Source organism: Nipponia nippon, unplaced genomic scaffold (assembly GCF_047370975.1).
Source record: "Nipponia nippon isolate SJK-2023a ecotype South Korea unplaced genomic scaffold, ASM4737097v1 scaffold_9, whole genome shotgun sequence".
Taxonomy (NCBI): Eukaryota; Metazoa; Chordata; class Aves; order Pelecaniformes; family Threskiornithidae; genus Nipponia; species Nipponia nippon.
In genome coordinates this window covers 33,465,800-33,493,261 of record NW_028262413.1, presented here as the reverse complement: position 1 = coordinate 33,493,261, position 27,462 = coordinate 33,465,800, and the positions used below count along the sequence as shown (strand labels likewise).

The 27,462-nt window shown below is 39.5% G+C and overlaps 1 protein-coding gene and 1 long non-coding RNA gene across 3 annotated transcripts in view; one reads left to right on the top strand and one right to left on the bottom strand.

Moving 5' to 3' along the window:
- Positions 1-27,103, top strand: AQP9 (aquaporin 9). 2 transcript variants are annotated; one of them, XM_009469706.2, is made up of 6 exons: positions 1-416; positions 12,956-13,082; positions 16,748-16,885; positions 19,470-19,588; positions 21,218-21,435; positions 26,921-27,103. In XM_009469706.2, exons 1-6 carry the CDS (start codon positions 315-317, stop codon positions 27,081-27,083), a joined length of 867 nt encoding a protein of 288 aa, XP_009467981.1. In that variant the 5' UTR covers positions 1-314; the 3' UTR covers positions 27,084-27,103. The 2 variants fall into 2 exon arrangements, with proteins under 2 accessions (XP_009467981.1, XP_009467982.1); XM_009469707.2 differs by lacking the exon at positions 1-416 and adding an exon at positions 465-567.
- Positions 12,643-27,462, bottom strand: part of LOC148050260 (uncharacterized) — a 28,083-nt gene continuing 13,263 nt past the window's right edge. Inside the window, exon 3 of the long non-coding RNA XR_015701588.1 lies at positions 12,643-12,703. This is a non-coding gene — a long non-coding RNA (uncharacterized LOC148050260). The remainder of the gene's footprint in view (positions 12,704-27,462) is intronic.

Below are 27,462 nucleotides of genomic sequence, written 5' to 3'. Positions count from 1 at the left end.
AAGGTAATGATTAATCCATTCTGCAAGAAAAAAGAGGAGTTCCGATTGTGAACTTACTGGTATTATCTAACCAGTATAAATAGAAGTGTACTCAGAGAAGGCACAGGATGGAAAACTCATCATGAATTGTTAGGGCATGTTGAGTTGTTTCTGTCCATGCCTGCAGTCAGATGATTTCACTGGCTGTACAAGATGAAATCTCATATTTCAATGTATAAGTAAAAGTGTCAAAGTTCAGCTGAGGCAGGGACGAATACAGAGCAAATTTTGTGCGTGTTTGTAACTAGGGCACCAGAGCAATAGAAGAAGCCAAAATGAGCCGGAAAAGCAAAGGGAGTTTAAAGGAGAAATTTGCCTTGAAGAACAGCTTGGTTAAAGAAGCCCTCTCCGAATTCCTGGGAACTTTTATATTGATAGTAAGTGTCAGCTGCTTTCCTTTCTTCCTACTAATCTAATGTTGGACAGTGCTTGTAAGGGGACACGTATGCTTTTTCTTGTACTATACCAGCAGCATGGTTACTGCCTGACAAACATTGTACAGCCTTGAATGAATTGCTTCTATTTATGGTAAGTTTGTAATTCCTTTCTTCACCTGATGTAAATATCACTGGCTATTAAAAACAGATAGCTTTATGCATTACAGTTGTCTGACAAACATTTGATTTCATATAGGAGCAGAATTTCAGTGAACTACCACATTCCGAAAAATCCAGATATGCACAACAAACGTTAGTAATAGTCTTCCTTTTGTTTTTGAAAAACTCATCAGTTTATTCTACTTTCACTTCTATGCACAACTTCCATTTGCTTTAACAAACATACTGTATTGCACACTAACAGAGTTTTATCTGAGTTACTTCCCTGTGCAATATAGAAATTTAACTGTGTGATTTGTAGTGAATTTATTGGGAGTTGCATTGCCAAACCTTCAGAGATTCGGTAAGTTAACTATTTTTTGTTTTGTTTTTAACTGTGCTACATAAATTATACAGTTGCTTGGTCCTGCAGTGCTGCTACAATTTAGGTAAATACCAAAACTCCCCGTTTTCATATCCCCAGATTTTTTTTTACTTAATTTCTTGCTCAATTTTTCTGTGCATTTTGCACTGGGACACAGAGCTGTTTGGTGATTTACCAGGGTAGAGAGCAGGCTCAGTAGCAGAGCTGGAAGTCAAGCAGCTAGCGTATTTATGCCAAACTCTTTCGTCCTCCTTTTAGTCTGAACAAGGCAGTCCTGCTTATTGCTAAATATTTCATCATAGTGAAAAGACAGAAAAAAATAAGAAGCAGGCATAGTACTGACATAGTATGTTTTATAACTGTAAATATATTAGCTAAATTTCAAGTAAGTCATCTAAAAAATTCCAGTAGCTCATAAAATACATGAAAATAATGGTCTTTACTACACTTCAGCCAACTGAAGTGCACAGGCACTAAAGTAACATTATTCTCAAATTTAATACCATCCATAAGACATTATTACAGAGAGGAGCACATTTAGAAGCAAGGAGCACAAAGCACTTTACAAACATTAATGAATTAAGTGTCACAACACCCTGGTAAGGAGGGGAAATGTCATTATCTTCATTTTATATATTAGCAAACCTGATTACAGCAGACTGCACAGGAAGCCTGTGGCAGAGCTCTGAATATAACCCTGATCACCTGACTTCCAGTACTGTGTCCTCGCCACAAGATCATCCTCCTCTTTCCATCAATACAATTAAGCAAGTGAAGAAAACGTATTAAAGTGCAGATTAGACCACAAATGCTATTATTTAATGTCCTACTGCACAAGACTAGAAGGAAATGAGAGCCCATTTTCTAGTATATTCACCATATGAATATAGTAGAAAACAAAACTACAAAATTGTTAATAATCTGAGTTTCTCTATTCTGTCTTACCCTTTCTAATTTCAACCTTGGCTTAAAGTGAAGAAAAGCCTCACATGGCTTAAACTGCAGCTTTCTCAGTGCTTGGATACCTCGATTTATGTTTAGACCGCGCAAGTTAGCGGCAGTACAAAGCATTTATTGTGAAGCAACTGACTTTTCTGCTGTTATTTATTGCTATTGCATTTAGGCTTTGTCAGCTGGTAAGTAGTTTCTCTTTAAGAAGAGATAAATATTAAACCCTTAACTTGAATTGGAGCTAATGAAAGGGGCACCTTGTTAAGTCAGAGGGCAGAAATCCTTGAAAAACAGACACCATGTATGCAAAAGAAGTGATAGCTTTCTTCCACCGTCCTATTATTATGTCTTAATCCTGTTACAAAGTGGAAGTGAGAGAAGAGTTCATGGCCTACAGCACAGTTGATTCAGATCTTTGCTGAAAGCCATTTCATGTCACCGTGATGTGTTTTACAGCCTGTGGGGAGCACCTGCGCCAGGGAGCAAGGCAGGGACAAACCTTTCCGGTACCCACAGGCTCTGTCTGGAAGTCAATGCTAACTGACCATACCTAAATTTGCAACCGACCTAGCACCTCTGGAAGTTAGCCGGATGAAATTCTGTCTCCCCAAATCACCTATTTCTATTTTTTCTGGAGAACAATGTCACAGACCACATACTATTAAGAGCTTAAACTACCATCTTTGGTAACTCTCAAGCCTTGCAACATTATTTTCCAAACTGGAAAATGTCCAAACTGTAAGATGAATTTCAGGGCATCTAGAAAGTGAAATCGCTCATCAGGCAAAACCCAGGACTTCACCTGGGGGTGAAAGGGCTCTGCCTGCAATGTTGAGCAGATTTGAGACAACAAGCCTTGAGAAAGTCACTGGATATACAGTTTGGATAACATCTCTTGGTCATCCCTGCTTAATATGCTGTGGTTTGCCTTGCAGTACGGTCTCAGAGCACGTAAACCAAATTCTTTTCAGATGAAACTAAAGTGGAAGGTGAGCTTCAGAATCACAGCAAATGTGCTGACTATTAACGGATGCTCAGTCCAGCAGATCACACCAGAGATACTCCTAAGTAATCCCTCCTCCTGAGATGTCCAGAGTCAGGTTCTCTGAACCAGCTGCTTGCACTGCATGACTTGATAACACAGACATAGCCTGTACAAGCCCCTCTCTCTGCTTATCAAAGCACCTGATTTTAATCTCTTTGAGGGTTCAGTGAGGAGCACTAAACTCCAGGAACCTGGAAGTTCCCTGCTCTATAGGCAGATCCGATGGTATACAGAGCAGCTGCTGTTATCTCTTGTCTGGGTAATCCTACTGGTGATTAGGCTATTTTACTCTTAGACCTATTCTGCTGGGGGAACAATATTTCTTTCAGTATCAAGCCTTGAATTATTCCCCAAGGCATCGCATAGCTTCTCTAATTACACTCTGGAGCAAGAATTGGGGCAGAAAACCGAAAATCTACAGTCCATAACCAAATGCAAATTGCACGTGGTTTTAGTTACACTGAGTTTTTGGTTACTGTCTTGAACTATACGATATTCACTTTGGAAGGCTCCATCAAGCTGAGAAAAGGAAAATGTTGCACTTTACCTCTTAAGTGACACAGTTTTAACATAACTTACATTTGAGTATAGGCAAAACACATTATACTGCGTATTTATATTTGCAGATTATTTGTAAACTCCTGCCCATTTCTTGCATTTACTTTGGTGCTGTCACATGGTAAATCCCCAACCTGCTAAGTTTAATTGTGCCATTTGTAATTTAGAATAAATAACCATAAAAAACCACAAGCTACCCATACAGTTTTCAATGAACATTTGAAAAGGAGACAACTCTTTTCCAGGAAATGGATACTGAGTGACGTGGGTTTTACAGTATGTTTGGAGCCAGCTTGTGGGACTGGTCTCTCCAGCCAACACCTATGCAACAAGTCGCTGAGGTGGGAGAACACCACCCCTTTTGTACCATGGTGGCTGAGAGGCCAGTGCACACATGCATTTCCCAGCCTCCGACACAGCCTTAGCCTTCTGTAGCTGGGGCTGCCCCTGAGGCCTCCCTTGAGAAAGAGCTCCCTCTCCAACACGTCTCCTCGTTCAGTACATTTCCTCTTAGGGCTCCTGTGGGTTACTCTGGAGAGCAACATCTAGGTGCCAGCACAAAAGAGTAAAGAAGCCATGCTGCACCAGATAGGTGGTTTATGTGACTTTTCAGCGAGTCTCTCTGGAACTCATCTATCCAACTGCCTCTCTGCTTTTAGTCATGCTTCTCTCCATATTTCCCCTTTGGAACTTGGCTGCATTGCTCTCAAACAAAATGGGATTCACTCTGGCTTACGCCATTAAGTATATCTGAATTGGAACAGTTCCAGAAAGAGAAGCCAAATGGGCCACGCGGCTTCCTTTGCCGGCTGCTGCTCACCTAACATAGTTGGTATTTCGTTTTCACTCTCAAGAGCATCTTACTAAACACAGTTTCCCAGAAAGGAGCTGCACAGCAGACAGTATCTCCTGAATCCAGAGCAGTGTACACTTCCTTGCTGAAACAGAACACAGGCTTCCATTTAGCATATAAAGACAAGTGGGTAGTATATATATTCCTATCCCAAAGCTTAGTCTCCAACTGGGGGTGGGGAGCCTCTTGCAAAACTCCCACTGAAGCAAATGTTTGTGTGTGCGTAGAGGACGCAGTGCATGAGCATGGACTGAATGCATTACACCCCACGCTGCAAATAGTCCAACTAATGAGAAGGAAGGCTATTTATCTTTTGCTCATCAAAATCTTTTTGCCTTGTTTTCATATTCTGACCACTTCATTTTGTAAGTTATCACTCCTGCTTTGTTGGGGAGTTTAGTCTTGCCTGAAAAATCTTTAAGGATGGATTAAAGATTCCATGGATTTGCTCAGTCCAGAAGATTAAAATTTAAAGAACTTTTCCATATCTTTAATTTTGTGGCTCTACATTCCAGTGCACGTCAATTACAATACTGTACAGTAATATATATCCCTTATTCCAAACACGCATTAGAATCCTCATTACATGTTATTACATGAAAGCAAATGTAGCTTTTGATCATTGACTCCTTAAAAAAGTGTTTAGCGTTTAATACAAAATTACTACGTAGATATTTTAAACAAAGGTAAATTCTGTGTTCTAAATTTTTGTGAAAGGGAGACTCTTTCTTTGTATAAGATGAAATTGCTTACAGCGAGTTTTGTTTAAGGTACAAAATTAAATAGCAGTAGCCTCTAACAGTTACCTTGCTTGCCATCAGCAATGAATTTCCTGGAGTACAGAATCTTGTGTAATTAGCTCTTAGACAATGAACTTGTGTTTGTCAAAGCTAGATAAAAAAGGTTATGAAAACATATTTATAACTGGTATTTTGATATATCACTCAACAGCTTTTCAAATATTACATAATGCTACAAATACCATGGGCCTTAGCAATGTTTGCACTCTGAAAAGTAGCTCTTCTGTCACAGAGATCCATACGTTAGGCCCTCTAGCAGCAATACTAGAGTACAACCAATAAACAATAGAAGTCACTCATGAATCTAATGTCACAGAATTTAATCCTGCACTTCCAGACCAAAACCACTCATTTTATGGGAATAAGATGCTTCCTTTCCCTGTCATCACCAACTCGGAGTCCATTCTGTTTCTGCAAATGTACCAGTTGCATATATTTTGACTGCATGAAATTTTGCTAATGATTCTGCTGAAGATGTGCAAACTCTTCCTCTTCTTTCTTGCTGCTGTATTAAATCAGCATTGCAAACAGAAGTCAAAGTGGTAATGAAGACCCTTAGTCGTGCCAAGGTTAAGGCATTGTTCTTGCCCACTGATATTTCTGTAAGTTTAATATTATCAAAATCAATTAACATTTTTTTTTTCAAGACAAAACTTGTTTCCCTTAAGTAATTCTTCAATTCACCTGAATAGTTAGCAGTGTGAAAGAACTGAAAGGAAGGTTATCTAATTGTTCTTTTACCCTGAAATGTTTATCACAGCAGATAATTCTGAAAAGTCACAGGAAATCTTTCGTTTTCAATACAAACTTAAGTTTTCCAGTATATGACATTTTAAACTTTCAGGTGACTAAGATGTTCTGTGTTGCATGAAAGTTGTAAAAGAGAATTATCTTCATCTCTGCAACATCAGCCCCAACACATAACTCAGCTCTTATTGTTTAACCAAGAGGTTCCAGTAAGTTCAACTTAATTTTCCAAGACCTTTTTCTGTAGATGCATTTTTTCCCAGAAAGTTTGCATCTATAGGCACTCTCCGTGAGCCTCACAGAAGACTTGCATCCTTCCAACATTCAACTGCAAGTGCAAAACTTGAATTTACGTTTTACAGACACAAATTTACAGGCTATTTTTTTCAAAAGTTTCGCCAAATAAAAAAAGGTAATAAAAGTAATACCTTTTTAAAGCTGTCACGAACAGTTGGAGAACAGAGTAAAAGATAATAAATGCAGTTCATGCCATACAGTGAGTTTATATCTTTGTGATGTCAACACTTCAATAAACCGTTCTGGCTAAGAGTGAATTCTAGCGAGCTCTCTAATCCATGGTCTGGTTTAAAGGCAAACTTGACTCAGTTCCCCTAACCCGTTCCTCAAAGGCTTCTTTACTATTAGAAGCATTCAGCTTTTTTTCCCCAACAGAAAACAGCTTAGGAAGAGAACATACTGAGGCTTTAATTACGCAGAACGATGCACCTCCAGCCATGAGGGCACAGCAAAGATCCAGCTACCCTGTTCCTGCACCCAAAGGAAACAGTAACAGAAAACGATATGTGTACCTTTATGCTCTTAAGAGAGTTTCCTTTCTTGGAAACTGCAATGCCCACTCCTGCACTCTCTCTGAATCGTACAATTCCCCGAGCACTGTTACAGAGACTAAACACATTTTAAGAGTTTAGAAAGATTTTAATCTTTTCAGTTGGTGTAGGAAGCAAAGCAGAGAAGCACATCTCAGCTCAAGAATAAATGAGTAACCTGGGAGGGAAGCAGCACCTGAATAGGCTCTTTTTCTCCTCAAGAAGCTGCTAGGTAAGATTTTCTTCCGTTGCCCAGTCTTTTCTTCCTAGACCCTTGCAAGGGGCCATGTTTGACTCCTGAAAGTTTGTATCTGAATATGAAATGTTTCGTTTCCTTTCTCTCCTGAATTTCTTAAACTTAGTAAGAAAATAAAAATAATCTTCACTGAAGAAAATTACTCAAGCCAGTTGCCCTATATAAATTCAGGAACGAAAAGCATTTTAGCGTTTCAGGATGAAGAGTGCGATATTAATCATAATAAAATATGAGAGAATGCAGACCTTTGCATTCTCTAGGTGATTTCAAGCTTTTATTTGTCTCCTATTGCATGTGCAAAAGCAATAATAAAAATTTAAAAGCATTAGTATATGTAACACAGCATAGCCTGCCCCTCAATATTTTTGCTGTATTTTTTCCCACAGAGCAATTTGAACCAGATCTTTATGTTTTAAAAGCTTTATATACACAATTCATCCAAAGCCTTATTAAACTTACATTCATGTCTCCAAGTAGTAATGCTTTCTGTCATTAAAAAAATGTTTTCAAAATGGCAATCATTTTAAGGCTTATGTCTATACTATTTAATTAACTAAATGATAAGGTTTATTTTTTTTTTCCAAGCCCTTATTTTATTAGATAGCAAGTCTGAAAAAAATAAAGGGAAATCCATTTGAACCCAAGAGGATATTGTTTGTGTCCCAGGAGATCATCAGGAGAACGGATATAGCGATTTTTCATTACTCCAAGTTTGATTAAATCATAATGTACAGAAACCCCCCCCGCCCCCACCAAAATATTTAATTAATGATAAAATAAGAGCCATGTGTTTTTAAAGTATTTAAAAATTACTTGGCTGGTAAGCTATATTTTTATCTCACCTTAAAAATTTTAAGTACTATCTGATTTAACAAAAGATAACAAATATTTGACATGAAATTAGATGAAGATTGCTCTTTCCTGGAAGAACAGGAGTTTTCTGCAACTTGAATTCTTGCAGAGCTAATGCCCTGAATTTTAGTAGATCTAACGTGTGTCTATTTTTGTTGCTGTTAGCATTACCGTCCCTATTGAAAAAATGCTTAGGAGCCCAGTCTGAATTAAGGCCCTACATAATACACAAACATAGCAAAAACATGGCTCTGTATGGAAAGAGTTTCTAATCTGTTATAAAACACCTTATTATGAAATGCAACAGAAATTCTTAGGCAGACTTGCTTTGTAAATAAAAAGACTGGAAATGAAAGCGAGTTCTAAAATACACTCCAAATCAAAGACCTTTAGAAGGACACCATCAATTTAGTAACCAGCCTCTTATCTGATAAGTTTATTTACTACTTTTATAAGGAACACCCAAACTAACTGTATATGGAAATATTAATGGGGGGCAGGAGGAACCATACAAGACTACAGAAAGCCACAAACAACCCTCTAATGTTTTCATGGGCAATTTTAGTCAACGAGATCCCTACCTGCAGTGAAGGGCAAGCGCAACCACTTCTCCCAACCCCCAAAAGACTCTCTGACTCTTCCTGCCTGTATCCCTGCTTTTAAGGGTCTAAATATGTGGTGCTAATTCTGTCTGCTTGGAGAAGTCATGGGGGTTTCCCGAAGAAGTGAAATACCAGGGCTTGCTCTCATGTCCTCGAGTGTCCCAGCAATATTGCTTTGCTTCCACGGGCTTGGAAAGGTAACCTCAGGATAGCAGAAGGGCACGCACTGCAAGCACACAGCTTGAGCCTAACACACTGCGCTGCCCCGGAGAGCCCGTCCCCTTCACAGCATTGCACAGGAACATACGCATATACGGCAGAACCCAGAGCAGTACTGCAGGCCCGTCCAGGCTGAAAAAGGGGAGCAGACAAGTCACGGGCTAGCAGGAAATGCCTGTCTGGGGAACAGTAGGAGAACATAGGTGGGACCGTGGCGTGGGAAAGGGGCAGGGTTGCTGCCTCCCCTGAACAAAGGCATCCTTGCAGAAAAGTGTGAATTGGTGGAGGGATCCTTGGAGATTCTTCATAATTAGCTGTGGTTGTTTAAGTATGGTTCTGTCCTGAAAACTGACTAAAATAGAAATTCTGAATATGTCATTTCCTGATTGAAAGTGTACAGCTTATAATTAAATATATATATATTTTTTTTAACTGCTGACTCTGTATTCCTTGTAGCACTCAGAATTCTTGTATTTGTGTAGAGCATCATCAGTTGTGTGGCCATTGAGGCCGTACTTTGCCTGCAGGGACATCTATGGTACCCCACTGTAGGTATGTAACTTACCACAGCTTGGCAGCTGGTGACGTACAAGATATACCAAAACACACATCATTGTCTCCATACTGCTAAAAAGCAGGAGAACTGGCTGCTTCTTTAATGTTACAGTAAGAGTGTCTGGCTATGAATGCACACTGCCACTAGACCTGTTCAATAAGAAGGGGCCTTTTTTATATAAGCATTCTGCTTTAAGACGTCTAAAGCTTTACAGACCACATAGAAAAATAGATTCCCTAAAATTCTGGATTCAGATCTTGCAGGAAATCCTATTTACAGTGAAAAATGCTGTTACAAGCATCTGCAAAAATCCTGAAAATAGCACAGATGAAGGCAAAATGATCTTTAGTCTCTCTGATGAGTGGGATAAAGTTCTGCAAGCTTCCAGGGAGCAACAGGACATTATGCTCATTGGAGACCAGTTGTTTTCCTTTCCTAACATTAGCCTTGTTGCCCAAGACAAAGAGAAGGATCTAATGTCTATGAAGCAAGTTTTTTGGCAGAGAATGTGTAGACAGCTATTCCACACCCAAACATGTTATTTATGACAGTAAACTAATTATTTTGTGAGCAAAAAGTCAGTAATGAAGCTAATCCAGTAAATTTAAGCAGATCAGGCTATAGACAATTGCCAAGATGAAAACCTGGTAGCATCAGACAAGATAAGATAAAGAGATCTGGCTATATTGTACTGTAATTTAAACTCCCATTGACTCCATGTGCTTCAATCAATGAGTTTGTGTGGGTGCAGCTGATGGCTGAGCTTGGCCTAGAAACTCAGAATATTTCATTACAATTTGATGATCTAGTTGGTCTTAACTCAGCCAAGCAAAGGTTCACAGGGTATTAAATTGCTGCTCATGTAATTACATGATTAGGTGATAGTTTCCAGTTATGTCAACCTAGCTACAGTAGATATGAGAAAAATTTTTTCTCTCCTTCTTAAAATGACAGCAGATGGAGAAGACACTACCGTAATGTAGTTCAGATTTGCAGGTTCAGTTCCCAGTTTCCCCATCCCAGAGTGGGCACACACTAACTGTGCCTCCGGTAGTGTTCATTCATTATACATGAGCAGGCAGCCATCTACCAATGTTCACCAAGCAAGGAGCCAGTGCAGCTGTGTTCAAGCTGGCTTGTATGCCTTCTTGTTTGTAGATTCGGTTTTCTGAGACTGGTTAGCACAAAAATGGAGCATCTGGAGTTGCATATTTCCCTATAACTTGCAGAACAGAAGCTATTACGCAAGAGGACTACAAAGCTGTTTCTGTATGATTCTCCTCAGTTCTGGTAATCAGTGAAGGGAGGCCACAGCCTCCCTCATTTCCTTCCCTCTTGTGCATTTGTAGTTGATATACACAGATGTGGTTACTGTCTCTTACCCTTTTCTATACCTATCTTCCCCACTCCTGTTCTCTTTTTTCATCATCCTTACAGAAAGGGGTAATATTTTCAAAAGAATGACCTTTTCTTTGAATCTGCAAAACTTCGTCTATGCCATTTCAGAACACAAGTGCATACTTGTAGATCTATCTGTTTGCCTGAATGCAAACTGCACCCCAGTGTACACAGGACCCCAGACCAGCCTACTGAACTTGCTCCATGTCCGAGCCATATCTTTCACTAAATCGTGCTTGGTGCAATTTCTGGAACACTCCCTTTCAGAAACCTGGAAAATGAAGGCTAGAGCATGCTAATTCCACCTCCTCTAGACTTGTGCCCTAATCTTAAACTTTATAAATTCCAGCATACCCATTCTTCCCATATTAATTAAACATGTAAATACACAATCAGTAGAATTGTCTCATACGAAGTTTTAAAAAACCATGTAATTTCAGCTGCAAACAACTAAAATGTATTTTGTTTTGGTTTTATATCTGTACGTGCATTTGTGCTTACCATTTGAATTGTTAGGTATACGATACCAATAGCGACTGTCAATGAGAGAATGCCTAACGTAAGCACATGTCGTCCATTGCACAGCAGTTGACTGCAGCTCGGAATAGGTCTTGTAACTTTCAATTATACAGTCCAATAAACTACTGCTATCTAACACCACCCTACCCTTACGTAATCTGACAGCTGTAACACTTTGGCACCAGACAGTGTTTTGTTTGCTTGCATGATTATAACCTCAAGGCAAGAACTGCACCTGGGTACATGACACAGTCTCAGGCACTTTTGTAACAGAAACTCCATCTACATTGCAACTCTGGTTAACAGCGTAACTTTATTGAGAGCTTTTCTGTCACATTTTGGTATTAGTTAAAACCCTTGGGGAAATAATGGAAACAAAAGTATGATTTTGCCTGTTTAAATTGCATCTGTTCTAGCAGGACTTGCTTGTTAAACTTCAATCACCAAATCTTTTTGGTGGAGTCTATTTCTAAGGCAGGAGAGATTTTCCCATTACTTTGCAGTTTCTGAATGCAACTGCCTTGCAATTGAAAATAAGCATTTCTAAAAGAACTAAAATTTTATTTATTCAAATATGCATAGTTAGGAAGAATATTTGCAATACAGTCATTGGTGACATAGAGTAATGGCAGAACACGAAAGCGAAGCAAGGAGATTAACCAAAGCAACTGCATTGGCTAAGATGGAATGATTTTATAGGAAGAAAAAAAAAAATCAGATTCCCACGTACCATCAAAGGAGGAATATATATATATATATACACACAATTTAACATCAAAGTAATTAAAGTTGCTCAAGATAAACCTAGTTGCATCCCAGAAATGGTATGATTCAGATCATTTGCAGTTGCAGAGAAGCAAAAATTTTCAGACTATAGATGTTATTTGATAGCTTCCGTAGAGCGTTGGGTCATTATTCAAAGCACTTAGGCATATATTTAAAAAGGAGATTTTTTAAAGACATAAATTGATTTCTGGCAGAAACAGATCAGCCAGTCTATCTTAAACTAAAGGCCTTTTGTGCCTTTGAAAATCTTTCCTACCAAATTTAATAGGACCTAAGCATATGCTTGAAGCTAAGCAGAAGCTTTAGAACTGAATAAATGTGATCTTAAGCATACATTTAGATGTGTGGCTGAACTTCATTCTGAGGGGAACCAACATAAAATGGAAGCTAGTTTAAATCCATTGAGAATGCTCCAATGTGAACTATTCAGGTATCCCCACTTCAGTTAATTGTTCAAACTGCAGAGCCAGTGAAATATTTTGGTAGAGCAATATATGATATCAAGGCAGCATAACAGTAACACACACTCTAATCTCCAGAAAGTTGTCTCATTCCAGAATTTCAGCATTAAACAAGAAAAGCTTTTTGAACTATCTTTCATAACTTTCACAGGAATTTTTTCATTGCTTATAACAACAACCTGGAACTGAAAACTTACCACACAGAATTAATTCCCTCTTCACTTTTAGATGCAGGGATTTGTTGTAGAGGCTGTGAGGTCTTGTTTAGGCTCCAAGTTCTGATCTGTATCCCAACATTGTACTTAATTGTTTTCTGGTGAGAGAGAGAGAGAGGGGTCCTTATTAGCAGACATTCTTCCTGGTCACAGAACAGGGGAAAATAAAGAGTAAATGTTCATTGCAGCAAAGGCAACAATGGCACACATGCCACTCATCTCAAATTCTAGCATTGTTTCAATATTTAACCACATTTTGAGCTATACCTGGACAGCAGCAGAAGTTGCAAACTAACCAATAACCTTTGACAGACACACTCATTGTTTTGCATTTCTCTTTTAAAATACAGGCACTTGGATGCGGGTGTGTGGGACAGGCTGTCCTTAGCCGAGGAGCCCATGGCGGGCCCATGACAGTATCAGTTGGATTTGCAATGGCAGTCACCATAGCAGTGTATGTCTCTGGGGGAGTTTCTGGTACGTGACTTTTTTTCCTTATGTAGCATTTATTGCCATGGTTTTAAAGCTACCTTATTAAATTACTTCTATTTCATGGTATAAACAATTATGTATCTAGCAATAGCAAGCACCATTACAGCAGAGTCTGCATCAGAGTTTCACTAGTAACTATTTTGTGGTCTTCCTGTTGCCTTCTATTCTTTGTGTTTGACAAAATCTTCCACCAAATTCTGATCTGAACTACAGTGTGCAAACCTTGGCAGACCTCTGGCCTTTATGGAAAGCAGTCTGTACAAACCAGAAATCTGGTTGGTCTTGCTTTGAAAATTCTGTCACTAAAGATGATCCTGGACAACATAGGCCCAGCATTTAAGGAAATAAGCATGAAAAGCTTACAGAATCCAGCAGTCACCCACTAATGGGTATAATAAGCAGGGTTCACCTCACGGGGTGCAGTTTATCTCTTCGTGTCTTATGACGGGCAGTAGCAAGTCTGTTCCTGTCTGCTTATTCACAGAAGCAGCAGATCGTAGAAAGCAGAAACAGCAAAAAGATTCAGTACTAGAGATACATTCTGGGATACGCTGTCAATGTACGTCATTGCCCCTTTGTTTCTGCTATAACATTTCCTTAATATATATTGGTCAGGAATCTCTCTTTTGTCTGTAGCTGGGCTAACTAATCAGTGGCTCCATGTGCCATATTGGATGGTGCTTTGTCTCCTATTTCCACCATTCAATTTGGCCAAATCAGTATCAGAAACATTAGTGTGACTGCTTTTAACATTTAAATTCTCCCTTTAAAATAGAAAATTGTGGGTTATAATAATACACAGTGTTGTGTATTATAATACACAATACTCCGTGTTGTATGTGGAATTTATATTGTTCTCTTAAAGCAAATGGTGCCCTTATACTCCAGGTCTCATAGAGGCATTTCTTAGCCTTCATAAAGAGAGTAAAGTCAATCTGGGCAGATATTTCTAGGTATAACTAGGCCATTATAAATAGTTGCTACAGCAGAAATTACTGTGGCCATTTCTCTTCTCTTTTACAAATTCATTTACAGAGACACCATGCATGAGGTTTCTAAGTTCACATTAGAAACTGCTCAAGGTACTGCAAAAGAGGCAGTCTTGTTACTGTCATTGCAACAGAGCAGAATGAATCATAGGATTGTTAAGGTTGGAAAAGACCTTTGAGATCATCAAGTCCAACGGTTAACCTAACACTGCCAAGTCCACCACTAAACCATGTCCTTAAGTGGACTTAATGGTTAGAATGGTTCCTTAATACCACCCAAAGTTAATTCAGCAGTACATTCCTATTATCTGAACAGCTTTAAACTACAGGTTTTGGTTTACATGTAGGCAGGTAAACTCTTCTAATGCAGTATCATGAAAAAAACCTGTGAAGACACTAGCCTGTCCTACATTTGCATCTTTAAGGGATATTCATGTCTATTATATAGAAGATTAGAGTTCAATCCCAATAGGGCAGAGCAGTTGCAGATGTTGCAGTATTGTGCTTCCTGTGTTTTTCCCATGACAAAGGATTCTGCATGCAGTGCATTTTCTCTGTGAAAGAATAGGAACAGATATTTCAATAGGTTGTGACTATCCAACATATGATTACTAGTGGACACTTTAGAATATCAGTTCCTATGTAGAATTTGTTAGCAAATTCTGCGGCTCTCTGGCCATGAAGCCTTATGTTTAACTACTGCTAAAATATTTTGCGCCAGTTCTTTATGAAATTCTAAATTCCTAGTAACATAAAATATATAGTATGCACAGTTGGTAAATTTGAGCTCTTTTATCTAGGAAAATTCCCTTTTTTGCTTTTCCACCATCTAATTTTCCTCAATCTCTAGATAATTTCCCACCATTTTTTCCAACTTAACATTTCAAAGAAAATCATGACTGTGATCACTGCAACTATGAAAGAATGGGGAACACATTGTCCAAAGGGGACTTTTTTTTTAACCAGGCAGCTACTGGTGGCACAGGAACCAAGAATCTTTTAAGTCCCCTATGTCATCATGAGAGCCTTCAATTAGACTTTTCCTTTCCAGATTTAATGTTAATCAGACATCTCTAATATTATGACTTGTCCTGGCCATCATAATCACCGTGTATTATATACAGGTGGGGAACAGTATCAGGTGATGAAAGAAAGGAAAATTATTCATTCCAGCCAGAGTAAAGAACAAAAGACAAGACAACAATTTATCAACATTCACATGAAGGGCTGTTAAATAAGGTGCCATCCATCTATTTGCTTTGTGCTGAAGAATCTGAAACACAGCGAGGAATTCAAAATTAATTCAAGACTGGTGCTACTAGGTCAGAGTTTTGGAAATGATACAAAGAAGGTTTTATCCAGTTGTTATCTGTGTTTGTCAGTTCATTATGTATCAAAGGTGCCTGGGTTTCATAAGATAATGACTCACTGACCTGAAGTGCAAGCAAACACAGAAACTGTACATAGAGGCCCTTTCTCCATCACTAGCCTTTGACAGACAAAGATCATGCTCTTTTAGTTATTTTATTAAAGACAGGCTATTTTTTTTCTGATAACCATACAGGCTGAAATGAGGCTGTACCTGGAAGGTAAGCAATGGACCTGCTATGTCCTTGCAAAACTTGGGTTTTACTGTATTTTTTACTGTGGAGTACTGTTTCAACTGTTTATTTATTTGGCAATTTGTATTTCTTACGTATCAACTACATATTTGTAAAAAATGAAGTTTTCCAAAAGCATTCAACACTTTTTTCCATTTTGATAAAAGATGTAGAGGGAATTGACTAGCATGTGACATAATAATAAATATATTTTAGAAACTAAAATTGTCACAAAGGATTCCAATGTTGCTGAAATCTTTCTCATGTGTGAGTTTAGGTGTAGCTACTCCTAAATATAAAGGAAGGAAATTCCACAGGAAATGGAAAAACTCTGTTTCAGCACAGCTACTTTATCAGTTTCCTTATTGTGGACCTTTCTGGAGGGTGTAAGAGCTTGATGAAAACGTGTGATGAAGAACCATGCACTGCTGTCCCCAGATCCCATCTGGGCATAGCTTACCAACAGTCAGCATGAAGCTGGACAGCCCTAACATTATTTTAATTTATGTTCATGAAAACCGAGTTCCTAAGTAACCCCAGGTTGAAGACGAGGGCATAAACGTGACTTAAGTCCAGGATACTCAAGATATACAATCAACCCAGTAATAGTCCTTAATGTCAATACATGCTTGCTAAACTGAATGAATGTTCTGCTGTGCCAATCCTCCCTTAAAAACAAAAAGCCAAAGCCCTTGGGGAGAGAGAATATGTGCAGAATGATGGACCCTTTCCTCACAACTGATAGGGCAGATTTAGGCTTTTTCAAGAGAAGTTGTCTGTAGACCTACAGGTTATATACAGCAGGACAGCAGTCTGATAAATAACACCATCTGCAAACATCAAGAGGGAAGCTAGATCTTGGTGGATACTGGCTTTCCCCCTCCCCCAATTTCATCCAACTTGTTTCAGTTTAATTGCAGTCAGCATTTAATTGCAAAATAACATCTAGAAAAGCATGTACTAGTCTCGTGCTTAGAAGTGCCCACATTTTTACAAATCCTTCACCTATTCTCATGTATCTGAGTCATCCATATGACTTATTTTGTGATTTATTTTTCAGGTGGTCACATAAACCCAGCCGTTTCATTAGCCATGTGCGTGACTGGAAGATTAAAATGGACCAAATTACCAATTTACATATTAGCACAACTCCTGGGAGCATTTGTTGGAGCAGCGGCTGTCTTTGGGATTTATTATGGTGAGTACACCTTAAACATGCTCACAGGACAAACTAGAGGTCAGGCAGTCTCTAAGGCCCCAATTTTTCAATGAGTGCCAAGCAGGCAGAGGACTGTTCACACAAGGCTAATGGCAGGACTGAAGCTAAAGCCGTAAAGAAGAAAGGAAGAAGCATAAAGAGTTTGAAGGAAAAAAAAAAAATAAAAAAAAGACTCAAACATTCCAGGTATCCTACAACTTTCCTGAAACACTAATACTCCAGGAAATGTTCTGAAATTTAGAAAAATTATTCATGGGAAATCAGATACTCTGAGATCATGTATTTCTCAGTAAGGATTTAAAATTACTTAATAGCCAGGATATAGGGCTATTCATCTTCCAAGCAAATTAGAAACATTAAAGACCTGATCCAAGTGCCTGTAGGCAAGCATCACCAACATTGTTCATTGAGGTTACAGGATATGAGATCAAGTCCCTCCTGACTAAACTTCAGACCACCCTAGAGAGGTAGCTCTCCAAGACAATGAACTCCAGGTAGAGTGATAAACGGGTTGCATATTAGAAGAGGAAAAAAAGAAAAAAAGAAAAAAAAGATTACCCCTATCCGTGAGGCATGTTTCTTTTACATGGTGTGCCACAAAGGGAAAAATCTGAGTAACAGACTCCCTGACTTGATGAATCCACTTAGTCGGATCAGTTGCTTCGATCACCTGCTCCAAAACTCTGCTTCTACTATCCCAGCCCATTTCCTCCAAAGCCTCTCTCTTATGGGCATTATGTCTCCAGACAGTGCAACAGAGAAAAAATTAAAATGAAAATGCCTATTGTATATCAGCTAGGTGCTCAGTACCAGTAGTAATCATGAACAGAAAAATCTTTAGAAACTGTGGTAACTGTTTGTGGTTTGGTGGGGTTTGTTTGAGTTTGGGGGGGGTGTGTGGGGGGTGTGTTTGTGTGTTTGCTTTAAGGTTAGTGTTAGAATTTGGAAACTGTGGGATTCCAGAACAAGATTTCCACCTGAATTTAAGTCCTCCTCAAGCCAGACAGCCAGGATTAGGGCTGCTGCCAGGATGCGGCAGTACATCAACAAGCACGTGGGGTTGGGCGTGGATTCACTGTGTTCTGCCAAAGGGTAGCAGCAGGATAAGGAGCCAAGATAGGGAACTTAGGGCTAGGGTTATTGTTAGAGACTTCTTCCTGTTATTCAGGAGTGCAGGATTTTCTCATATCCCTATCTCTGCTCAAGTACTTTGCGCTCCTCTTGTTCTTATTAATTCCCAAACTTCTTCTCTACTTTTTCCTTCCTGCAACTTGCAGGAGTGTCCTGTACTCATTGAGGTCCACTGAAACCTCACTGGTAGAAAAACGGACATCGGAGCTCAACACCTCTATCTTCCTCATACACACATATCTGAGCTAGATGCTTTCATTTTCAGTGACATCCCTGAAAGACTGAGGGAATATATATGCTAGGCTGCTGAATATGAGGTCTTTCTAAAGGCCTACAAAGTAATTCACAGCTGAGAAATTTTCTTTTCCTTACCCTCTTTTTTCTAATAGTTAAATACAACAAAATAATCTGACACTGCAAATGAGAGAGCCTGACCAAAGTAAGCAACTAAATATTCTCTGCATCCATGTTGTGGCCTTAAGCAAAGCTAGAAAAAACAGGGGCAACAAGAAATAGATTTGTCTGCTAGCTTCAGGAGAAGCTTACCATCCTCACCATGACTTCTATGGGAGATGGGGAGCTGTTTCTTTACTCACAAGTATCACCTCATCACTGGATCCACTAGTGAAATAAAAGCACAGTGTTATTCATGTCAGTCCATGCAGATTTTTGAGTGCTTCATCTTAGTGTCTTCCTATTTCTAACACTTCAGGGCTTGCCAAGGCAGCAAATTATTCTGACACAGAAGTCATATTATACTATTTAAAATACACTTTAAATATACTAACATAAATATATGTATATTTACAACATACATAAATCTTTACAATATATATATAAAAATACATTAATGTAAATATACTAAGAACTGAAGTTTTGGGGCTAGCCTCTCCCATCACATCTTGGATGACTAGCACAGCAGTTGGGTGTAAAGCCCAAGCAGAGTGAAAAGTTCAAACTCCTTTAGAAGAGGAGGTCTCTCAGGAGAGTCCCTTCACAGAAGAAGTCATTGCAGAACTGTCAAATGGAATAGCAGTAATTCCCGTTGGCTGGGAATCCACAACAGTACAATCGGGATGCTGTGCATTTTTCAGGGCATCATGGCAAATACAGCGCCTCTTACAGAATAATGCAACTGTGTTCAGAATCAGAAAATGCTCCCTGGCACTGAGGTTGGAGCAATGAGCAGGGGAAAAAACAGCCCCATTTTGAAAGCTGTGATACACAAAACAAGTACTTCAAGGCACAGGAAAAGAGATGAGACAGGAGGCTATAATTAGTACAACACCTCAAATCCATTAACTATGCTCCTAGAAAAAACAATCAGTTTCAGTTGAGAATGTGAACTGCACAGACCTATCACATATATTCTAGTCCTAGAAAACCTAGTGCCTATGAAGAAGTGCAACCAGGTAATGGCTGTTTTCTACAGATGCCTTTATGGAGTATAGCAATGGAACACTTGAAGTCACAGGGCCTAACGCAACAGCACATATCTTTGCAACATATCCAGCTCCATATCTGTCCCTCATAAATGGATTTGCAGATCAGGTAAGTGCACTTGCTGTTTTGACTCTACAAATTAAACGTATTGAAAACTGTAAAACCAAGCAGTAAAAAAAATACATAGATCTCTAACGGGTATGATGAATCTCACCATTTTGGTCATACATCACTGCGTACAATAGCAATGAGAATGCAATGCTGTTCGTGGGGATTACATTTTAGTCGTATTTTACAAGCAAGGTAATTTCAAGTTGTTCTTTCCACATAATCATATTAATTGTTGCACTCTGCATGTCTTCAATGCAATATAAGCAAGAGGTTTTCCTCAGCATAAATCAGTGTTCCTCCATAAACTTCAGCAGAGCTATGTCCATTTACATCAAAATACAGACCATTTTGTGGACCTGTTATTCCTTAAGTAATGCTTAAGCAGCCAGATTAACACACCTTGAACAACTGAGTTTTCTGCTACCATAAGCCTCCTCTCTAACTTTCTCTTTGCAAATAGATTTGTAGTGTTTGTTATTTTTCAAATGAATGAATCTGAAAAAATCTCCAATTTCCAATTTATATCCTCTAATCCTATGTATCCAACAGTGAAAAATGAAATTTCTTATCTTCTATCTACTTCTAATGTCTTCTTCAGGCATACATGAAATATACTGTGTAAGCAAGTATGAAAAACTAGGGATTGACAGAGCACAGGAATTCCTTACGTAAATGACTTGAAGATTGTGAAATCTGGCTTCAAAAAAAAAATCCTAACATTGTTTTGAAATTTTGTAAGAGAGACAATTCTGATTTTTGCTTTGGATTAGTCAGACTTTTCCATAAGATCTTTTTGCCCATGAAAACTTTAAAACAAAATTAAAACCAGGTGAAATAAAAATAATTTTTAAAACCCCCAAACTTAAACTTATTTAAATCAGTGTAGAAATTGAACATTTTGACATCGCAGAAACTTTTGTCTGTTTTTCCTCTAAGTTAATTATTAGCAAAATCAACATTTACAAAGCATTTGATTTAAGCAGAGCAGCACTTCTGTCAAAGTAATTCCAAGAAAATTTCCTTCATCAGCTCAATTAGCACATGCAATACAGAGTTCACGTTAGTTACACGTGCAACCTTAATTTAGGTAATTCCTAATTTTTTAGCTGCTCAGTTTTGACCTTGTAGACTTCACTTTTTTTCTTATGTTACGCAATACCTGGATAAAGAGGTGCATATTTAGCCTAATTTATCAGCATAAGCTACAGTCATATAAAGCACTTTGATATCAGTGTAGTTGATTGTATTGGCATAGCAGAACTACCAAAAATCAAGTAAGTAGAACTGTTAAATTAATAGGAGAAAAAGTGGAAACAAAGCATCAGATCTCACACAGGCGATGCCTTTTAAATCCTCTATTTTTTCCACACCAGGTTGTTGCAGATCGTTTTTTCAAGTATCCTCAGCACATTTCTTGCCTTTTTCTTTCAGCACAGGTACCAAAACTTCTCATTACTGTGAAGTAGAGAGGCACTGGGTTCCAAATTTTGCTACTCTGTATAGTGGGATAAATCTAAATACCAGCTCTAAGCCACCACAGTCCACAGAGCTGTCATGGCCCCTCTTCTCATTATTGGAAGGAATCTGCACATATTTATTCAATATTCTTTTCTTTGCATTGGCCAGGTGATGTCAACAGCTGTTCTTCTTCTGGCTATATTTGCTATTTTTGACACCAGAAATAACAGTGTACCGAAGGGCTTGGAGCCAATTGCAGTAGGACTTCTTATAATTGTTCTTACTTGCTCCTTGGGAATGAACAGTGGCTGTGCCATGAACCCGGCCAGGGATCTAGGCCCAAGGCTCTTCACAGCCATTGCAGGATGGGGGATGGAAGTATTCACGTAAGTATGCCTGGATATGAAGTAAAATGCTCTTAGCTAAAATTGCTTCCTAGGAAAGTAAGATCCTGACTCAACACAGTACCAAGTCATACTTTATATACATATAGGTAATTCTTTGCATACCAGAAGCAGCTATTCATGCACTTTAAGCAAGACATCCCCTAGGAACTGGGCTTTAAAAAGGATTTCCTGCTCCTAGGGCAAATCAAACATGCATTATCCCTAATATCAATCATTGTTTAAAGCAGACCCTTCCCAAAATATTAGAGATTCTTAGAGGTCACTGAAAATATAAGAGTGCTTTCTTCTCTTGTCCTGCATCTTTCAGGAAAAAAAATGAAATCGTGAGAGAGTTAGGTGGGAATATTTATCGGGTGCTGTAAAAAACCAGACATATCAGATTGATTTAGCCTATTATTACTACTCAGTTATTGCAGAAATATACAACAATCTAAAAGCCTGACTTCCTGCCTGGGAGCGAAGGAGTGAATGAAAGAAAGCTCCCTTCATTTTCCCACATTTCAGAGCACAATCTCAAATCCCTGTGCATGCATGTGCGCACGCACACACACACACACACACACTCTTGGCTGGCCAAATGCACAGCTAATTAGTTGCACATCAAATCCACAGCTTACACATATCCAGTCTAAGAGGCACTCTGGGATATCTAAGTAAGAGTAATCTGTCATCAGGAGGTAGATCTTTTGGTTTATTTTTGTAAGGTTTGTTTTTCCAGTTATTTACAAGTACGAATCCCCAGAAGTACTGTAGACCACTAGAGAGCTCTGGTTAATAGAGATTTCATTTTAGCTACTTCATCAAGTACAAATAATCTGTATTTACGTAGTATGACTTCCATCTACACAAATCACGTGCCTTAGTAGAGGATAGCAGCAGCAAAGCTTTTCTCATACAAAAAAAGCTAGGCACGACACAGAAGAAACGGGCACACAGTCACACCATAGGCCATATCCAAAGCTCAGATATAACACAGCTCTCTAGGTCGGCTCTCTAGCCCGGTTACTTCTAAACTTTTCCCCCCAGCAGCTCTTACCACTGTACCATTCGACTGGAGTTTTTTGTTTTTTTTTTTTTAAAACAGCAGCACACAGAGTGACATATCACATATAGGATTCTCCTCTCTAATGCCTATTTAATTATAAGTAGTTGTTGACTAGGATGTTAATTATAGTGCCATGCACTATAATCTGTAATATATTATGAAGTTGGCTATTACATTGCTGAAAAAGTTTGGAAGCCTGATTGTACTGTGGTCTAGTCACAGAATACCTGTGAACTCCCCTTCTCTCCAGAAGTAAGGTCTTATTCATTTACATTTCAGAAATTACAAGAAAACTCTACATCTGTACCAATATGGGCTCTTCCCTAATTTAGTTTCAGGATTTATATACAGAGAGGGAATGCATCCCAACTGTGAAGACCATACTAAGAAATTTTAAAATGGGAACATAAAAAATGAGATACGAGATCTCTAGTCATTGCTGGCATAAACTTACAGCAATCTCAGGGATGTATAAATTGAGGAAGAATTCTTCCTCTCTGCCTTCAGTTATAAGGCTACAGCTATGACCAAGTTCAAGGGAATGATACAAAAGGAATATGTCCTCATCTATCTACAGCACAGATCCAGGCGAGACTTAGGAAGAACTTGAGCTTTTTTAGGTATTTGGAAGCTTTGGATCAGTTACAGGCCATGGGAGAAGTCTGAATGATTGTAGCTGGGATCCTGAACTGCCTGATGCTCTTCTGGCATTACATGTGCAGGAGAGACTTAAGTGGTGCAGCAACAGTTGACAACTAAACCTTGGATGTCTCAGCTTAACTGGAATTCACAACCTTGAGGCAGGTGCTTAAGCTCTCTAGTAAAAGGCATGCCCAGGAACTGGGACCTAAGCATGAAACCTCCACAGTGACATGAGGAGAGTGCTGCACAAACCGAGCGACAGGAAATACTGAAGAGACATTGAACATTCATTGGAGTGAGGATGGAAGCATCTCACAAGGCGACTGAGTTGCTCTCTGTCCGGGCCAGTGCGTGTTCGAGTGCTGCCTACAGGGCAGCCAGGGACCGCCAGGAAAGCCTGACTTTGGAATCGATCAGATACAGAAGGATCTGACTCTCTACACCCTGATCCCAAGCAAATGATCTAAACATGGAGATAATTGGTTCACAGGGGGAAAATCCCCTCTATCCCCTCCTTTGTGCTTGCAGGTCCAGTAAATTCTGGTTTTATCATGTTCTCAGGCAGGGAACTGCCAGTAGACCGGAGGGGAGATCTTCTGCTGGACCATGGCATTGGCCAGAGGATAGGGAGGCAGTTGAGCAGGCATTTTCTAAATGTTATCGTTATTACATTTTACACAAAGGTGCAGTTTCCCTGAGAATCAACCCAGGGGACACAGGCTATGGTGTGGTTTCCCTAGTCAGTGCAGCAGGATTTGTTTTGGTTCAAGGCTCCCATTAGAAGCTGTTCTGACCTACTGCAGCTGGAAAGGGGGTGTCTGTCCAGCACTCTACGGAGAGCACCATTTTGCACACAATAGATGTAGTCAGCTCTGTGGCCTGCTCCTGCAAACTGCTCCTCAACCTGTCTGGAGTAGGTGCCACAGGTGGCAACCATCCCCATCATTAGAGACCACTGCTGACTTTAGAGACCTAAATGTTTCTAACGATTTGTCCTAAAACCATGGAGATAACCAGGAGTCTTTCTTAAGCACATGCTTAATATTCTAGAAAGCATAAGAAGAGTTTTGGGTAGTGAAGTTTTGTCTGTAGGGAGAAAACAGCCAGAGCTCCGAGTACAAATACCAGACTCTGGATTTTGACAAGCATAAACAGAGCATAAAATGGCAATGAAAAAGTGAGAAGCGGCTCTACAGAGCAGCATTTCCCATCAGCGTTTGAACCTAGCCATAGAGTATTTCACCCCTGGGCTATTACGGGTTCTTTTGCAGCTTTGCCGGGGCCGGGTCTGGCTGGCCACGGCAGCGGTAGCGCCGGGAATTCGCCTTGCTCCGCCGCCGCGGCCCGGCGGGAGCTGCGGCGGGCAGAGCCGCCGGCGCGGTAACGCTGACACCTCGTGGCCACCGGCCCCGGGACGGCCGCGGGGACAAGTCGCCCGGACTAAATAAACTGCATTTTGGAAAGGGTCAGGAGACGCACCTCTTGTCTGCGCAGGGATTTGGACGGCAAAGTGGCCTCTGAAATATTTTGCATTCTTCCCGGAGCGCAGAACTGTAGCCAGACACCTTCCACACTGCTGAATGCCCGAATTATCCTGGCATTTCTTAGAGCAAACAGTGTTATCTCACCATCCCGCAGCACTTGGCTAGGTGAGAAAAGTATTCGCAAGTCTAAAATGGGCCAAAGTTCCCAGTCCGTGTAGCTTATACACTGTAGTTTCCTGGAAATTTTTGCAGCTAACCAAAGTGCCGCTTGCCAGGCCTGTGGTCTGCCTGCACCCCTTCGCAGCCGGCTCCCTCCCGCTCTGCCCAACAGCAAAACCACCTGATGACGCCAAAGGCATAGCTGGATGTCTTCCTGCTAGCTTGGCAGCAAAGCTGTAAGGTAGGGTATAAGGGAACTAAGGTTACTTCGGTGAAGCTGTCTGTGCTTGTCACAAAGAGTTCTTGCTCCTGTGTCAAATGAGGGAGGATTGAGTGTCATGGAAACTTGTAACTCAGCTGTGTCCTGATCTGATTTCAGCTTTGGCATCGCCCTCTATAAAGACTTTACACCCATCATCTTAGCAGAGGGTGTCTAAAGCGTAGCTGACAGCAGCTGCTGCAAATACAGGCCGTGATTTGGAGGCCATGAAGGAGCCAACAAGGCACACGTCAGTTCACGGAACAAGCAGAGAGAGAAACCTGCCAAGAAACACCTTCGTTATACGCCCACATACAAACACGGGCACACACAGAGGAATACACGCAAATACTCAATATAGATTTCGTTGTGCTGATTAAGTCAATAAAACCTTAGTCCACACTTGTTCCAGAAATTCAGGGGCTCAACAGACATTCATGACTCAACAACAAACAGATCTATAAACTCAGTAGAACAATACCAGGAGTTATTTTATATCCTCAGGGCAAAATATAAATAATTCCAAAGGCAAAACATACACATCTAAGGCATTTCTGAACAAGGAATAACATTATCATCAATAGGGCACTGTGCGATTAGCCCTGGTTTATTCTTGTGTTGTGACTTAACCACAAGTTCACTTCTGCATAGATCTACACAACTGAGTGCTGAATAATTATACTTACAGTTTAAAAATTCCCCTCGCAGCTTCCTGTAAAGTTCCTCTCACAGATGAATTTGTCCCTTTGTATTTTTGGGAGAAAAAAAAGTTACTTCTCCATTTTCAATATGCATGAAATTGAGGTGGCTGGGTTTTCACTGCAGACTTGCATGTTCAATTAATACAGCATATTATTGAATCAAAACACCTTCATGCACCAGTACAGTTAAGAAAGTCTGTGCTCTGAAACCAATACTCAGTAATTTACTGTCCAAATGTGGATGCCCAGGAAAGGGAGAGCAATTCTACAAGCCTAAGTCTCCTGCATAAAGAGGTTGTTTATTGTTTTATACTGTTTAATGGTAGACTTCTTTCTTTAAAAATGTTCATAAATCTACACATTTAAAATTAAATCCTAGTAATTGTGCAAAGTGAATGTAAACATTTCAGTGGAGCCAATATGCTGGACTTTCTTACTGAACACAGCAATTCTAAAAAAGATTAAGTTTTAGGTGTATAATACACCTCTTACTGAAAGACCCCACATTTTAAACACAGAGATAAGACACTACATCATGAAATTTGAATCTTGACCATTCTAGTCAAGCACAATCCACTTTACAGTCACTCTGTTTTATTACATTCCTTAAGGCAAATATACTCAAAATCAAGTATAATCTATTATATTTGTCAAGAGGAATACCATATATACTATTGCAGGCCTGAACCTGCAAATCTCCATGCAGATGAGATAACCCATTTTTGCAACATACGTTTGCATTAATCACTCCTGAAAACCTATCCATGAGCATCTGGCAACATCATCAGTCAAGACTGCTGTGCAATAAATATGTCCCTGCTCATTTCATTGTAAGTCAACAAAGCCCGTTTTCCACAAGGGAGAAATTATCCCCTGCCCCCAAAACAGACATGCAGTAAAGAGGCCTTATTTTTAAGGTGCGAGTACAGCCTGTAGACCAACATGCCTGGTGGTTGTTACTTAGCATTTCAATCACAACATGGGCAGGACAGACAGGGGTATCATCCATTTACAGAAATGTGAAAGGAAATAGAAAGGTCTACAGTATAGAGAGAGTCAAGCCACCATATTTGTTCACTGTCAAATATAAGGTAGGGTGTTCAGTAGAGTAACAAATAACAATAATTCTTGTAATTCTTGTGGGTTTGTTTGTTTGTTTGTTTTTGTCTTACAGGGCTGGAAATAATTGGTGGTGGGTCCCTGTAGCTGCACCTATGCTGGGAGGTGTACTTGGAGCAATGATCTATATTGTTTTTATTGAAATTCATCACTCAGATACTCAGCCAGGAGAAGAAAATGACATGTATGATAAATATGAACTGACCAATATGGAGTAAAAAGTGAAGAATTTTCTCTCTTTTTGTTGTGCAGTTTTTATGCAAATGATTGTTTGGACCATTTTATAAAACCTGTATGTCTTGATTAGAAATTCACATTTCAAAGCAGAAAATCTATATAGAAGACAAGTTCAAAACTGACTTCTTTCCATGAAACATCGGGCTGATCACATTCAAAACTGGGAACTTGGGGGTGGGAAGGGTAAATTACTGTTCGTTTCATTCATCAAGTTATCTCCTAGATGAAACTGTAGTGAGATGATGCACTGACTTGTTAATTCAACACATATGATCTTAATCATGTTGCATAATTAACTGAAAATAGATGAGATATTGTTACAAAACTGCATGCATAGGTAGTTAATTGGTTCAGTGCTGA